The sequence below is a fragment of the Xenopus laevis genome, chromosome 2S (genome assembly GCF_017654675.1).
Source record: "Xenopus laevis strain J_2021 chromosome 2S, Xenopus_laevis_v10.1, whole genome shotgun sequence".
Lineage (NCBI taxonomy): Eukaryota > Metazoa > Chordata > Amphibia > Anura > Pipidae > Xenopus > Xenopus laevis.
This window is the reverse complement of record NC_054374.1, coordinates 74,165,677-74,179,624: the sequence shown is the minus strand read 5'-3', so window position 1 is coordinate 74,179,624 and position 13,948 is coordinate 74,165,677. Positions and strand designations below refer to the sequence as shown.

Genomic DNA, 13,948 nt, shown 5'->3' with positions numbered 1-13,948 from the left:
TAGAGTTGAGAGCCTGTGCCCTACTGTTAGTTCGCTTGCTACATAAGAGAATATCATATTGACCTCATTACCCATAATGCTGCTACAGTAGGTTCTTACATTATTTGCTTAGCAGTTTTCAGATTCCTTTGGTATGCCAGGAACCTGATGGTGTAACTTAGAGGTGTCAGAATCACTTTAACAACTTGGCAGCTTAGTACACTATTACATTATTTTAGTTTTAACACTATAAAGTGCAGTGAAGCATCACCCTTTAGCAAGACTCTACTGCCTATATGTAAGTATAGATCATGTCATACAATAGACACTTAGATGCTTTGATCCATGAGAAACTGTTACTGACCCCCAAATAGCTCTTATTGAAATTAACTATCTTTTAAATGTGATGTAAACTCCAAAACATTTTGCCAAACAAAAGAAATTGTAATTCTAAGCAACTTTCTAATATACATTAAAGGGTTTGTTCGCCTTTAAGTTAACATTTAGTATGATGTAGAGAGTGATATTCTAAACAATTTGCAATTGGCTTAAATTTTCAATGATTTGTGTTATTTAGCTTTTTATTCAGCAGCTCTAGGGTTGCCACCTGTTTGCTGCCTGCGCGGTTTTCCAAATTAGGAAAACCGGGCAGGACTCCCTATGATTGATACGGTGATTAGACAATTGCTGATCGCCATGTCATAGCCATGCCCTGGCATCACTGCCCACCCCCTCAATGTCACAGCCCCACCCCCTCTGCATCACGGTCACATCTCCTGCCCAGCCTCCACCGGGCTAAAATTTAGCAACCGGAAGCAGCTCTCTAGTTTGCAGTTTTAGCAATCAGGTTGCTAGGGTCCAAATAACCTGTGCAACCATGCATTGTTTTTAATAAGTGATTGGAATATGAACAGTGGCGTAACTAGTTGTTACTGGGCCCCATAACAAATTCAATTTAGGGCCCCAAAATATTTATAAGTTGGCCTATTTTACCAAGATATATTAAAATTGCTAATTAATTAGGGTCTCACTGGGCCCCCTACACTCCTGGGCCCCCCTGCAACCGCAGGGTCTGCTTCATCTATAGTTACGCCCCTGAATATGAATAAGAGAAAGCCTAAGTAGAAAATAAAACTAGCAACAATAACATTGTAACATTAGCAAAACAGTTGAAAGCTGGAAAGTGGTACGCTAAAAGGGTAAATAATTAAAAAACTATAAAAAACGAATAATGAAGGCCAGTTGAAAAGTTGCTTAGAATTAGCTATTCTATAACATGCTAGAAGTTAAGGTGAACCACCCCTTTAATTACAAGTTTCTGTGGGTTTAGTTAAGTTAATATTACTGGTATTGAAAGCAGTATGTCTCAATTCTTCAATTCTCTGTCCTGGTGGTTCTGGTTTAGTTGAAAACACATATAAACACTACTTTCTGTTGCAATTAAAACTGGAAAAAAAATACAAATAATTCTAAAACTTGTTAACTTGTAATGAATGTTTATTGGAGAGTTGTGTAGAATGACATTTTCTTTAATTGGGCAAATTTATATTTTTGGATTGACATCACCTTTAACCCACACCATATCTAGTCAGTCCAGGACAGTGCACTTTCTGAATTCCTTTACTGTGAGGTACAGTATCAAATGTCCACAACTGAGTTATTTGATATCCACTGGAGCTCCCTACAAAGACGACCAGGGTGGTAGATGCGCCTTAACCGAAAATGTTGCTTGTCAGGACATTTTTCATAAGATATTTCATGATGTTTTCACAGCTAATTAAAAATAGAGCTCATCCATACTTTGCTTTAAGGAAAACTATACCCCCAAACAATGTATGTATATTGCATAAAAAAGCTCATATGTAAAACCCTGCTTCATGTAAATAAATCATTTCCAGTATAATATAATTATTTAGTTGCATGTGCTGGTGGGTAATCTTATTTTAAAAAATAAGGGCTGTCCCCTGGGATCCTATGATTCAATGCACACACAAACAAACCATACATGTTAGGTCATATTAGAAAATTAATGGACAAAATTCTGTCTTTTGCTTCCGCACTTCTTCTAGTTACAGTTAGAGCTGCAGAATTTCTGGTCAGATGATCTCCGAGGCAGCACAGGTAATATCACAAAATGGGGTTGAAGGGAAAAGATGTAAAAGGGCAATATTTACATAAATAGATATTCCTGTTTGGTAAGATTCTTTAATATGCTACTTAATGTGATGCTTGTATGTTAATTTTGGGGGTATGGTTTTCCTTTAAATATCATATCAACTGTAATGCATTACTGATTGCTTAAATATTTGCAGTACCATTCCGTAACACTCCTTTCTACAATAGTGCAGCTCCAGCAGCTATAATAATGAATTAAAACAGGTTATAAATTAAGCAGGTTACTTAAGATGTTGTCACTCTTGTGTCATTTGAATAGGATGCAGGATATATTTTCATCCTCTTCTCTTTAGCTATAAGCAAATGCTATTTATTTTCTTATGTTGAAATTAATTAATATATGCCAATTATCTTTTCGAAGAGAAAATTAATGATCCAGGCAAACACCCACGATATTGTCCTATTCAATTTACTTACAGTATTCTTTTTTTTATGTTACCTTAATTACAGAGGTGAAATTGAGCAATTTGGAGCTCTGTATAACATAGAATGCCAAAGAAAATGGGCAAGGACATGTCCTTAAAATCATTCCAGAGACTTGGCCCCAAAAGACTGACAGCGTATCACAACGCTTATGTCTCTTTCTAGTTATTCTTGCTGCTGCTCTCTGGTGTGATTTGCAGCCCCTTGCCTGTATTGTTCCCCCCTGGTCCTTCTGCAATAATTTTATATTACTTTGTAGCTTGATGTGTCTTGTTTTGAATCTCTCCTATTCACCAATTTGTCTGCGCTACTAAGAATGCAGGATTTTGCTGACAGGGTCATGATCTACATATTCATGTGCTGCTTATAAGCAGCTTGCCTTGATCGATCCTTACACAATATCATTTGCATTTCAGCCAATGTTCAGCCAAATGCACATGATACTGTGTAAGAATCCCCTAAGTCATAGCTCCTCCCTGTCCCATTTTTAGATGAGCTCAACCTGCAGTCCCTCATTTGTACTGGAAAGTCCAGTTTTTCTCTGCACTGAACAGCCAGAAAAAGAAACAATATTTCTAACTTAATTGGCTTTTGGCACTTGGAAACTTTTGTAACGATTTCAAGATAAGAAAATAAGTAATTGTAACAATATTAGATAACAGGTCCCCTTGGGAAAAGTTAGACTCGCAGCTTAAAGGGCAATTCACCTTCATTAGCAAAACTGTAATAACTGAAAAAAATCACAGAAGTATTTTCAAACTTTCATAACCTGCCAAATTTTGTAAAATTCACATGGTTATTAGGGGGTGTGGCCACAAAAATGGGTGTGTTTGAAATTAGCCACACTACGTGCACCAGCGCCAACTTTTTTGTCCCTATTTTGTTTCTAAAATGTTGGGAGGTATGCCCTAAGGTAGGCATCTTTTAAGTAGTAAGAAGAATATATGTATCTGCTCCTGTCAGTAAATTCACAATAGCAAGAGAGCTGCAGAGAAGAGTAGGTGAGGGAGAGATCAAATGGAGCTCTATAAAAGGAACAGAGCAGGCTGGAATTTGAACATTTTAAATGTAAACCAGGGAGGTAAAAATTCCAGCAAGATGTTATACCACATATGAGAAAAGTATGTGTACTGGACTGCAGCAGTGCTTTCTCATTATGTCATGATAAGAATACCAAAGCGTCAGTTATTATACCCTGAGCCTCTGGCATACTGGAGTACAAAAGCACAGCTAGACAGAAAAGTATTGGAAAGGTGCACTGAAAATTATTAAAACAGTATCAACTATAATAATTTTCATGGGCACAGAATAGGGGGCATTTAAAGGAGAAGGACAGGCTAAAACTAAGTAAGCTTTATAAGAAAGGTCTATTTAAATAGACCAGTAAACCCTCAAAGTAATGCTGCTCTGAGTCCTCTGTCAAAAGTTTTTTTTTACATCTATTGTGTACACAGGGGCTTCTGTATCAGACTTCCTGTCTTCAGCTTAAACCTCCAGGGATGGCCTTGAGCATGCTCAGTTAGGTCCTCTCTCCCTCCCTCCTCCCTGCTGTAATCTGAGCCCAGAGCTATGAGTGAGCAGTGAGAGACTCAGGCAGGAAGTGATGTCCCACCAAGCTAATATGACAGCTGCTATCCTAAACAAACTGAGAGCTTCTAGAGCTGGTTGCTCAGGTATTGTAAAGCATTCAACAGAATAAATATAGCATTCTAGCTTGCACTAATGTGGCAAACCTATTGACAATCAACTGCCTCAGCAGCTTTCCTTCTCCTTTAAAAACAAGTAATTTATGAACTCTACAATAGATGCAAAGGAGAGCGCATATTGACACTCTTTATTAAGGGTCTCACGTTTAAACACATTCCTGCACCTAGAGAGAAGCTGGCGAATCCTGAAGTGACCACAATGTATTTTATATCTACAGCATTCTATGTCCCCTTGAATTATGATAGAATATTTTGCCCTCTAAAATTTGTGTCCCACACACTAGTCAGAGAGATGTTAAAATTAACTTCTAGTACTGTGTAGATGTTAGTTTGCCTTAGTTTTTTTACGTTTTCTGGCTAATATTTACATGTCCTGTCATGTTTCGGCTTTGATTGGACAAATGCTATCTGGTGACTAGGACTTCATTATTCAATGATAAAAGATCAGCTCTACAGGGGCTGAAATAAAGATACAGCATGTAAAATAAAAAACTAAAACCTCTCAGTCAATTTGTTTTTAATTACCAGGGCAGTGATCCCTGATAACCAGAGAAAAGTTAGAGTTGCAGGCTGGAAAAAGACAGAATAGAAAATCTACTACCATAAGCCCCTTATAAAATAAACAATGAAGATCAGTTGAAAATTGTATTATAACAGGTACATCTATATATATATATTGACATACATATATATTAGTAGTTAATATGAAGGTGAACATTCCCTTTAATTACTGCTCCAGGGTACCTTCAGAATAATTACATACTGTAATTCCCTATTGGGAATACTCTACATAATTCCCAGATTTTCTGTGCCTACTCTCCATTGTGTTATACTACATTACAACCTGCTTATCCACAGGTGTATAAATAGCAACTAGAGACAGAAAAGCACACATAGGAGCTCTAGGGAATGGAATGGAGTGTATGTCTTGGTCTGCAATAACCTGCAATAACCGTGTACATTTCCAGTTACTCAATACATCTGCCTGTTCTTACTATAGGGTAAATGCAGAAATGCTCCAGTGTGCTTACTTTGAATCATGGAGAAACACTGCAATTTTTATCAAGCATTTTAACTGCTACATGGAGAAGCAATAATAAATAAAGCTAATGTACCCAATAAAAGCACAGAAGTTCTTAAAAAGCTCTTAAAAATAATTCAAATGAACTGACAGTTCCTATATTGACAGTACTTCTCCTTTCTTGCCAAAATGGGGGTAGCATCACACAGCAAAAAAATGGGCAGACACAAACAAAATGTAATAGTGAAACTTGTAGTATACTCTGCTTTTCCTAGTGATCCTTGGGTGGATAGGCTCATATCCAGGAACTTCCTTCTGTTGAGCATTGTGCCACTAACGTGCTGTTTATTACAAAAAGATATGACTTCTCTTTTCAGAGCGTGGGACTATTACTACTACTTCCCATTATTGGGACTACTATAGGTAAGGCTACATGGGCAATAATGTTTTTTTTACATTATTCTTCATTTATAACTTGGCAACACAGTACAGAGCTGTTTCACATTCACATCATATTCCCTACCCAGTGAAGCTTACAATTAAGTTCTTTCTCCTGCACACACAAACACACTTTAGTCAATTTTTGGGGTGCTAGAGGACATGGAGGAACCCCAATTAGATGCAGGAAAACACAGGGACTCCAGCACAACCTATGCTAACCATTGTGCCACCAAGCAGGAGTTGGATGAAATTTAGGATTGCCACCTGTCCGGATTTCACCCAGACATCCTGGTTTTTTGAAGGGCTGCCCGGGTGAAAAGTTCATGTCCGGATTTCCAAATCAGGAAATCCGGACAGGACATTGAAGTGAATGACTGATCGCCATGTCATCAGTCCCGCACCTAATGTCACCCGTCCCGTCTCCCCACATCACCCTCCCCCCGACATCACTGGCCCACACCCCCTAAGTCACTGGCTGCCCCCATTTTCGCAAATAAAAATAAAGTGGCAACCCTAATGAACTGTATATATGGCTCTCAGTACGCATAATGTTTATGAGCACAGAAAGAGTTTCTTTAAAGAAGAACTAAACCCTAAAAATGCATGTGGCCATATTTTATATACTTAACTTACTGCACCCGCCTAAAGTTTCAGCTTCTCAATAGCAGCAATGATCCAGGAGTTTAAACTTGTCACAGGGGGCCACCATCTTGAAAAGTGTCTACGACACTCACATGCTCAGTCGGCAACTGTTGAGAAGTTAAGCTTAGGGGTTGTCGCAAATCATTAAGCAGAAAATGAGGTTGGCCTGTAATATAAGAAGATGCTTATAAACTGTAGTAAAAGGAGGCTGAGATATCAACTTTATCAGCTTTAACCATGCTTTAACCATGCTGACCACACCCTGTGACTCCCTAATCACAAACCACTGAATTCTGATCACACCCCTTGCTCATCTCCATTGGGCATATGAATCAAATGGGGACAGCTGACAGGTCAAAAATGGCATCAATCCCACTACCTCTAACGAATCCTCATTTTTAAACAATTTATAGTGACAAGGATAGTTTTGTGCCCTATAATTATTGAGAAATATATACAGATATAAAGTCCAGCAGGGTCATTCTAGGTGAGCTGAATCTAAAAGGAAACAAGAAAAATACTGTACACCAGTACATGTCCCACATGGTCCAGGAATGTGAATAACAAATTCCATTGCACGCACTACATGTGGGGCTTATATAATAATACAGTATTAATTGGATAAACGCTGTGACTGAGTACAATAGTCTTTTTCCCTCACACACAGCAGGCTCCAACTGTCTGCAGAGAAAACGACAGGCTATCCCTGTCACTCACTCTCACATTTACTCAGATCTGAATCCTCCCTCTGAAATGTAAATCCTCTAAATCTCCTTACACTGCATCTCTTACACCAGTCTCTACATAAGGATACAGCTGGTCGAGGGAGGGACAGCCATGACACAAACACAGCAGCGTGATTCCTAAACGGCACAAGCCAGACCCACTTCCTTATAGTATACAGTATATATTTTCATATAGGTGAGATTTGGGGTGAACAAGTATTTGCTGCCTAAGAATTCTTGCAGCTATGGCTGAACTACTAGCCAGGCTGAGGGCCTTGAGCAAAACTGCTGCTAGCTTTAACTAGAGCAGTTACAAGAATGAAAGTATGTTTTTAAATGGTTGCAAAGCCTTGCCTATTAAATGTTAAGATACTACTACATAAACCTGCCATGCTAGACACACATATTATTTTTGGTCATTTGGGTCTGTTTTAATTTTGGCACTGTTCTAATCCTTGACTGCCTTCAAAGTGGTTCCTGGGTGACAAGTCTCACCTTCCCCTGAAGTTGCACAGATGTATTTTCGTATACATGAGGCAGGCCCAGTCACCAGGGTGCAGTATCCTTAATGCAGGTATGGGATCCATTATCCGGAAACCCATTATCCAGCAGGATCTAAATTATGGAAAGGCTGTCTCCCATAGATTCGATTTTAATCAAATAATTGAAATTTTTAAAAATGATGTCCTTTTTAAAACAGTACCTTGTACTTGATCCAAATAATTAATCCTCACTGGAAGCAGAACCAGCCTATTGGGTTTATTAATGTTTACATGATTTTGTCATTGACTTAAAGTATAAAGAGCCAAATCACAGAAAGATCCTGTTCGCTGATTTTGCCCCAACTTCCCCAGAGTCATAGTCCCTGGTAGTCATGTGAATTGCCTATTAAAATCAGTCACTTGGCAAAACTATATATCTGGATGCAAATGTATCCATTTACACATAAGAATTTGGGGGGGGTTTAATAAATGGTCTTCATTTTGCTGCCTGTCTAGTAACCTTTAACAACCATTTATTGGTCAACTGTATAAAAATAATAAAAAAAACTGTATAATCCAGTACCCTATATCTCATGTAGTTTATAGAAAGTACCACACAGTCAATGTATGTGCAGAGATAATTTGCCTTAATTATGAAACATGTTAATAAATGCAGAGCAAAGAACAACACAACATTTTACAACAACTGAAAGAGAGTGAAAGTGATACCTAAAAAAAACTTAATACCCCATTGCAGTTAGAGAGACTCATGTTTAGATAATAGCTGACAGCATCACATATAGAACAGAAGGATTATGCTTTATAAATAGTGGGATATGTGTGTTCCTTCTGGAAACGCTCATCATAGTTCTCTGGCGCCAAGTTCTTCATTTTTATCTGTTTGTGGTGCTGTGGGCTCCTGCGGAATTCCTTAGTACAAGCTTCCTTCCATGCATTACCATATTTATCAATCCAACACTTCAGGCATTGGCCTTAAACTACATACTATTCTGCTGATGTAACACACTTTTGACCATATCTTACTTCAGAAGACAAAAAAAAATGATGAAGAAAAGTTTCCACTGAGTTGATTTGGTTTGGTACTGAGATATATCTACCCAATAGAGAGCCCTGAATACCACATTAATTGCACTCATGAATTTGTGGGTTTTTTTCCAAGCACATATGGGTATCCAGGAGCTCAATTACTAAGGCAATGTGCAAAAACAGCATGTTGTTTACCTGTGAGGAGTTTTCTCGCGAGGCAAATTTGGATTATTTGACAAACCAAAGTAGTGTTTGCTTTCAGACCAGTGATTTATCTTATTGCTAGTAAGAATGCATTTGAGATCAGTTGCCCATGGTAGAGCAGATTTATCTCCAATGGGCCATCAGCTTTAAAAATAGGGTCATGAGGTCCCATTCTAAACAGTATGGTGACCCATTTGTGAGTCCCAGTCCATAGGTTAATAATCCCTATTCTAAAAACTGGTGTTAACTCCAAGATCCATTGCTTCTGTGTACCTTGTACTCTGCACCTTGTACTTTATTCAGCAAAGCAGAAGAAACTGCATTTTGGTGCAAGCTGTAAGTACAGAGGATTATGTACTGACACACATATATTTGTAAATAGCTTTCCGGTGGGGAAAATTTTGTGCTGCACCTTGTGTAATTTAATGAGCCCCACTGACAGAAAGAAATAGTAAAGAACACCTAAAGGTGCCTAAATAACAGCACATGTCTGTTACACGGGATCAGCTTCACAGTTGGGGCTGGCACTCTATATAATCTATAATAATAAAGCACAAATGATCCTTCTGAAGCTACATCAGAAGTTATATCCAAGGCTGCATTCAGCAATGTTAGCCAATCCTCTTTGCTACTAACTTATCATGCACCTAACCTGCAAAGAAGAGTAAAGTAGAATGTGGGTGTTGGAATGCTGACATATTAAAGATTCTGACTGGTTCTGACTTTTGCAACAATGCAGCAGAAACTGGTTTGCCTCCAGCTCTGTTAATCAGCTGACTTCTGCTACATTGTTTCAAGAGTCAGAGCTAGGAGTGCAAAAAAAACCCATAAAAAGATAGACTGCTTTCATTATTCAAAAACAGTTTTAGGACGAGGGTCCCCTCATTATCCTCTGATTATCACAGTAAAACACACCTTTAAGAAATTATCAATAAAAAAAAAAATCAGACCTTCAGTTCTTGCTCAGAATATCAGGCTAATATTAAAACCTTAATTAAGATGAGGAGGATGGTCATTATTCACAAAGCACATGTCGAAAGAACAAAAAAATGCTGCCATTTTATCCCATGGGTGGAGAAATATGGTCATTTGATTTTAAAATAAAAAGTACCAACATTGGTACACAAACAAAACATGGAGGGGATAATAAGGTGCTAACAATAAACCTCACCCCCAGGAGCTATGCATGCCATGTAAAGAACAATTATTTGTGCCTGCTGAGGGGTGAGGGCATAAAAACAGCCCATTGGCATCCACGTGTACTCTCCTTACTTGTGCATTAACGTAGTGCAGGTAGGTGCACCAGCAAACACACGGTGCCTTTGAAATCCTATATATAACACATGGTCAAGGCAGGTGTTCAGTTAAAGTGATACTGACACTAAAAAAATACTTTTTAAAATATGAAAGTATATTAAAAGTTACCTATAGGTCATGTTTTTTGCTAGAAGGGTTTGTTTTTGTAATTAACTGTTAGTAGAAGTTCCTAAACCTGACTGTTTTGCCAACATGACTGTCCCATCTCAGCCTGTCAGTTTCTAATATTCATGGACTCCTGCTGCACAAATATGGCAGCCCCCTCATACAGGAACATGGGGCATCAGACAGGCAATGTAAAAGCACTGTGCAAATACTTTATGGCAAATAAGTAGCTTTCAAAGGCAATATTATGATAGATGTAAAAAAAGAGTTTAATTTCCGGTGTCAGTAACTCTTTAAGGGCTCACTTGTATTACTGAGCACTATTCTTGGTGCTGGTATGTGACACAAATTGCTGCTTCCACTTTGCTAGGGGTAGGTACTAAGTATAGTATTTGCACACAGCTCTTTGTAAATGAGCCCTGCAAATGACTTTTTTTACTTGCATGTTTATTATTATAAGCACTACAGTGTGCATGGCACTGTTGATTTTTACAATACCATAGTAGTTCAGGTATGGGATCCATTATCCAGAAAACTGTTATGCAGAAAGTTCAGAATTACAGAAAGGCCTTCTCCCATGACTCCATTTTAGACAACTAATACAACATTTTAAAAATGATTTCCCTTTTCTCTGTAATATTAAAACAGTACCTTGTCCTTGATCCAAACTAAGATATAATAAATTCTTACTGGAAGCAAAACCAGCCTATTGGGTTTATTTAATGTTTACAAAATTTTCTAGTAGACTTAAGGTATGGAGATCTAAATTACTGAAAGATCCATTATTCGGAAAACCCCAGGTCCATAGCATTCCGGATAACAGGTCCAATACCTGTGCAAACAAGAGGAACGCTGCACTGGTAAAAATAAAAGTACAGGTATAGGATCTACTATTCAGAAACCCGTAATCCAGAACTCCATTTTAAAAGTGATTTCCTTTTTTCCTGTACAAATGATACAGTACCTTGTAGTTGATTCAAATTAAGCTGCAAGAATCCTATTGGGTTTATTAAATGTTTAAATTATTTTTAGCAGACTTAAGGCATAGAGAGCCAAATTATACAAATACCCCCCTATCCAGAATACCGCAGGTCCCCAAGCATTCCATATAATTAGTGATGGGTAAATTTATTTGGCAGGCATGGATTTGCGGCGAATTTCCGCTTTTTGCCACCCTCGAAAAACGTTGCAAGTGTTTTGCTAGCTAAAAAATTTGCTTGTGTAAAAATTTACTGTAATTCATTTGGACAAAAACGTTGCAAGTATAAAAATTGTCTTCAATGCGTTTCGCAAATTTTTCGCCATTTTGCTACTTTTTTCAGAGTGTCATGAATTTTTCAGCAAAGCGAAACGGGACAGATTCGCCCGTCACTACATATAAAAGATCCTACAGCTTTGAATGCAACAACGATTAAGAACAGGAGTGAGAAGTACCAAAAAAGGTATGAATGATAAATCTAGACAAGAGATCTTCCGCATTTATATGGCAAACCAGTTTGTTACAAGCATGACTCAAGTAATTTAATATTGTGCAATTATATGATATTGTCATTCATTTTAGTCAATTCCATTGTGGTACTTGTGAGCCAATCCAGCAGTTGATTATAAGCAGTACTTTGATATCGGCCATGTGCTATTTTCTTATCTGACAAAATATGAACAGGATACTGCTATCGCTTCTGTTACCATAAACAATGCTGTTATGTCTATAGCTATACATTACATGCAATACTGGTGCAGCTTCTATCACTACATACAATTTTGGTATGACAATAGCCATGCATACAATTATATGCATACATTTGTCATCATTCAATATGTAAAAATGCAATATATCTGCTGTTATTGCATACAGTGCTGGTATAGTTGTTGTTAGTATATAGAATGGTAGTATAATTGCTATAGCTACATGCAGTTCTGGTACAGGTGCTGCCAGTATATAAAATGGTAGTATAACTGCTGTAACTACATACAATGCTGGTATAGTTGCTGTCAGTATATGGAATGGTGGTATAACTGCTGCGACTACATTGAATTCTGGGATACAGTAGCTGCTGTCAGCCCATACAATGGTGGAATCGCTTCTGTCAATATATAGAATTCTACTGCTAAAGCTGCTGTCAAAAAGCCTCAGAAACCAGATCCGAGACATCAGGAAGAATTCCATGCCTTCACCCTTTTTAAAATTCCCAAATAGAGCTATTGCTGGGAGTGATGTCATGCAAACAACACTTTGGTATGAGATAAGAGTTAAAAGTGACATCTATGACATCATTATTTTATGATTTAATTTTAAAGGCTTATCAGAGTGGAGATGCAATCATGTAAATCATGCTATGCCTTTAACATACATGTATGCAAATGTTCCAGGATACATATTATGATACAGAGCATTTTATGATGTGACAAGGTAAAGAGCAAGCCATGAGCACATTTCACTAAACGAGCATCCCAGCCTATACAGACCCTCTATACATTCCCCCCTCCCGTTTGGGAAGAACAATGAGAGCAAAGAATAAAATAGTGACAATAAAACCAGAGCAATGGCACATAGATAGTATGTAGCGATGCACCCCGTGCCCTTGGCATTCGATTCGGGCCCCTCCCAGTAGTGCAGTGGTTAATGGGGACTTGGGGAGGGTGGGAGTGTGGATATTACTGGTAAATGGGGATTTGGAGGTTCTCACTCACCAGAGCAGATTGTGTGATGATGAAGAGCAGCCCAGCCCCGTGTATAATCCCAAAGGCCAACTGCATCCTCCCTTTGGCTTCCGATGTCCCTAGCAGCAATCCTGTTGTGTGTCCCTCCTTTCTGCTTCTCTTCACCCCAAATCCTTCTTATTCCTCCATAGGGGCAGGCAGCCTTCGTTATGGCAAATCCTTTCTCTCCCTATCACCCCCTCCCACCTTCCCTCCTCTCTATCCCTCCTCTCTCTTCTCCCACCCCTTGCCAAGTAATCTCTCCTCAGTCACCCTGTACCACGCTCTCCCTCCCTCAGCTCCCTCAGCTCTCAGACTAACCCTCAGCCTCCTTCCTTCACAAACTGCAGCCTTACTCCCGTGCCTCTTCTGCTGATTTCTCTGCACCTCTCCTCCTTCTAGCGTTTCTCCTCTTCTCTCATTTTACACTCTTTAGTCTCCCTTTTCTCCCCCTCTGCAGGAAATGCCTGCCCTCCCTCTTTCTCTAGCAATCAATGGGAAGAAGGGAGGGGGGCTGCATTAGCGTGTTTAACACTGGCTCCATCTTGTGGAAATGTTCTGGTAGTGCAATACTGCCTACCGACCCCATTATTCATCATGATACAATACCTGTCCAATACGGGTTGACCTCGTCTTCTGGCTAAAAAGGGACTTTATCGCTCCGGGTAACCAGGATAATGAGCTAGTTCATGTTCAATGGGCCATGAGAACTGAGCATAATAGTACGCTTTTGAGTATGTATATAGTTTCTGCATAAACAGATATTTCAGTCAATACATTTTAAAAAAAGATTTGCCTTCGCAGTTATATGACAAGGAAAAGTCAAATATAACAAGAGACTGTTAGAAAGGCAAATTTAAAGCCATGCAGTTACACTGACATATGTAGTTCTCCTTTCTCAAAGTTACCACATCTACCCCCCAACCCTGGGCCTTTGAAATGCACAGTACACCCTGCGTCCTATTCACTTTTATTTCAGTA

The 13,948-nt window shown here is 38.7% G+C and overlaps 1 protein-coding gene across 1 annotated transcript in view; it reads right to left on the bottom strand.

Annotated features, from left to right (window-relative positions):
• sdc3.S (syndecan 3 S homeolog) overlaps positions 1–13,194 on the bottom strand; it is a 58,495-nt gene extending 45,301 nt beyond the window's left edge. Inside the window, exon 1 of the mRNA XM_018249517.2 lies at positions 12,959–13,194. Coding sequence (XP_018105006.1) covers positions 12,959–13,024 — 66 coding nt within the window. The 5' untranslated portion in view covers positions 13,025–13,194. The remainder of the gene's footprint in view (positions 1–12,958) is intronic.
• Positions 13,195–13,948: the final 754 nt, after the last annotated feature.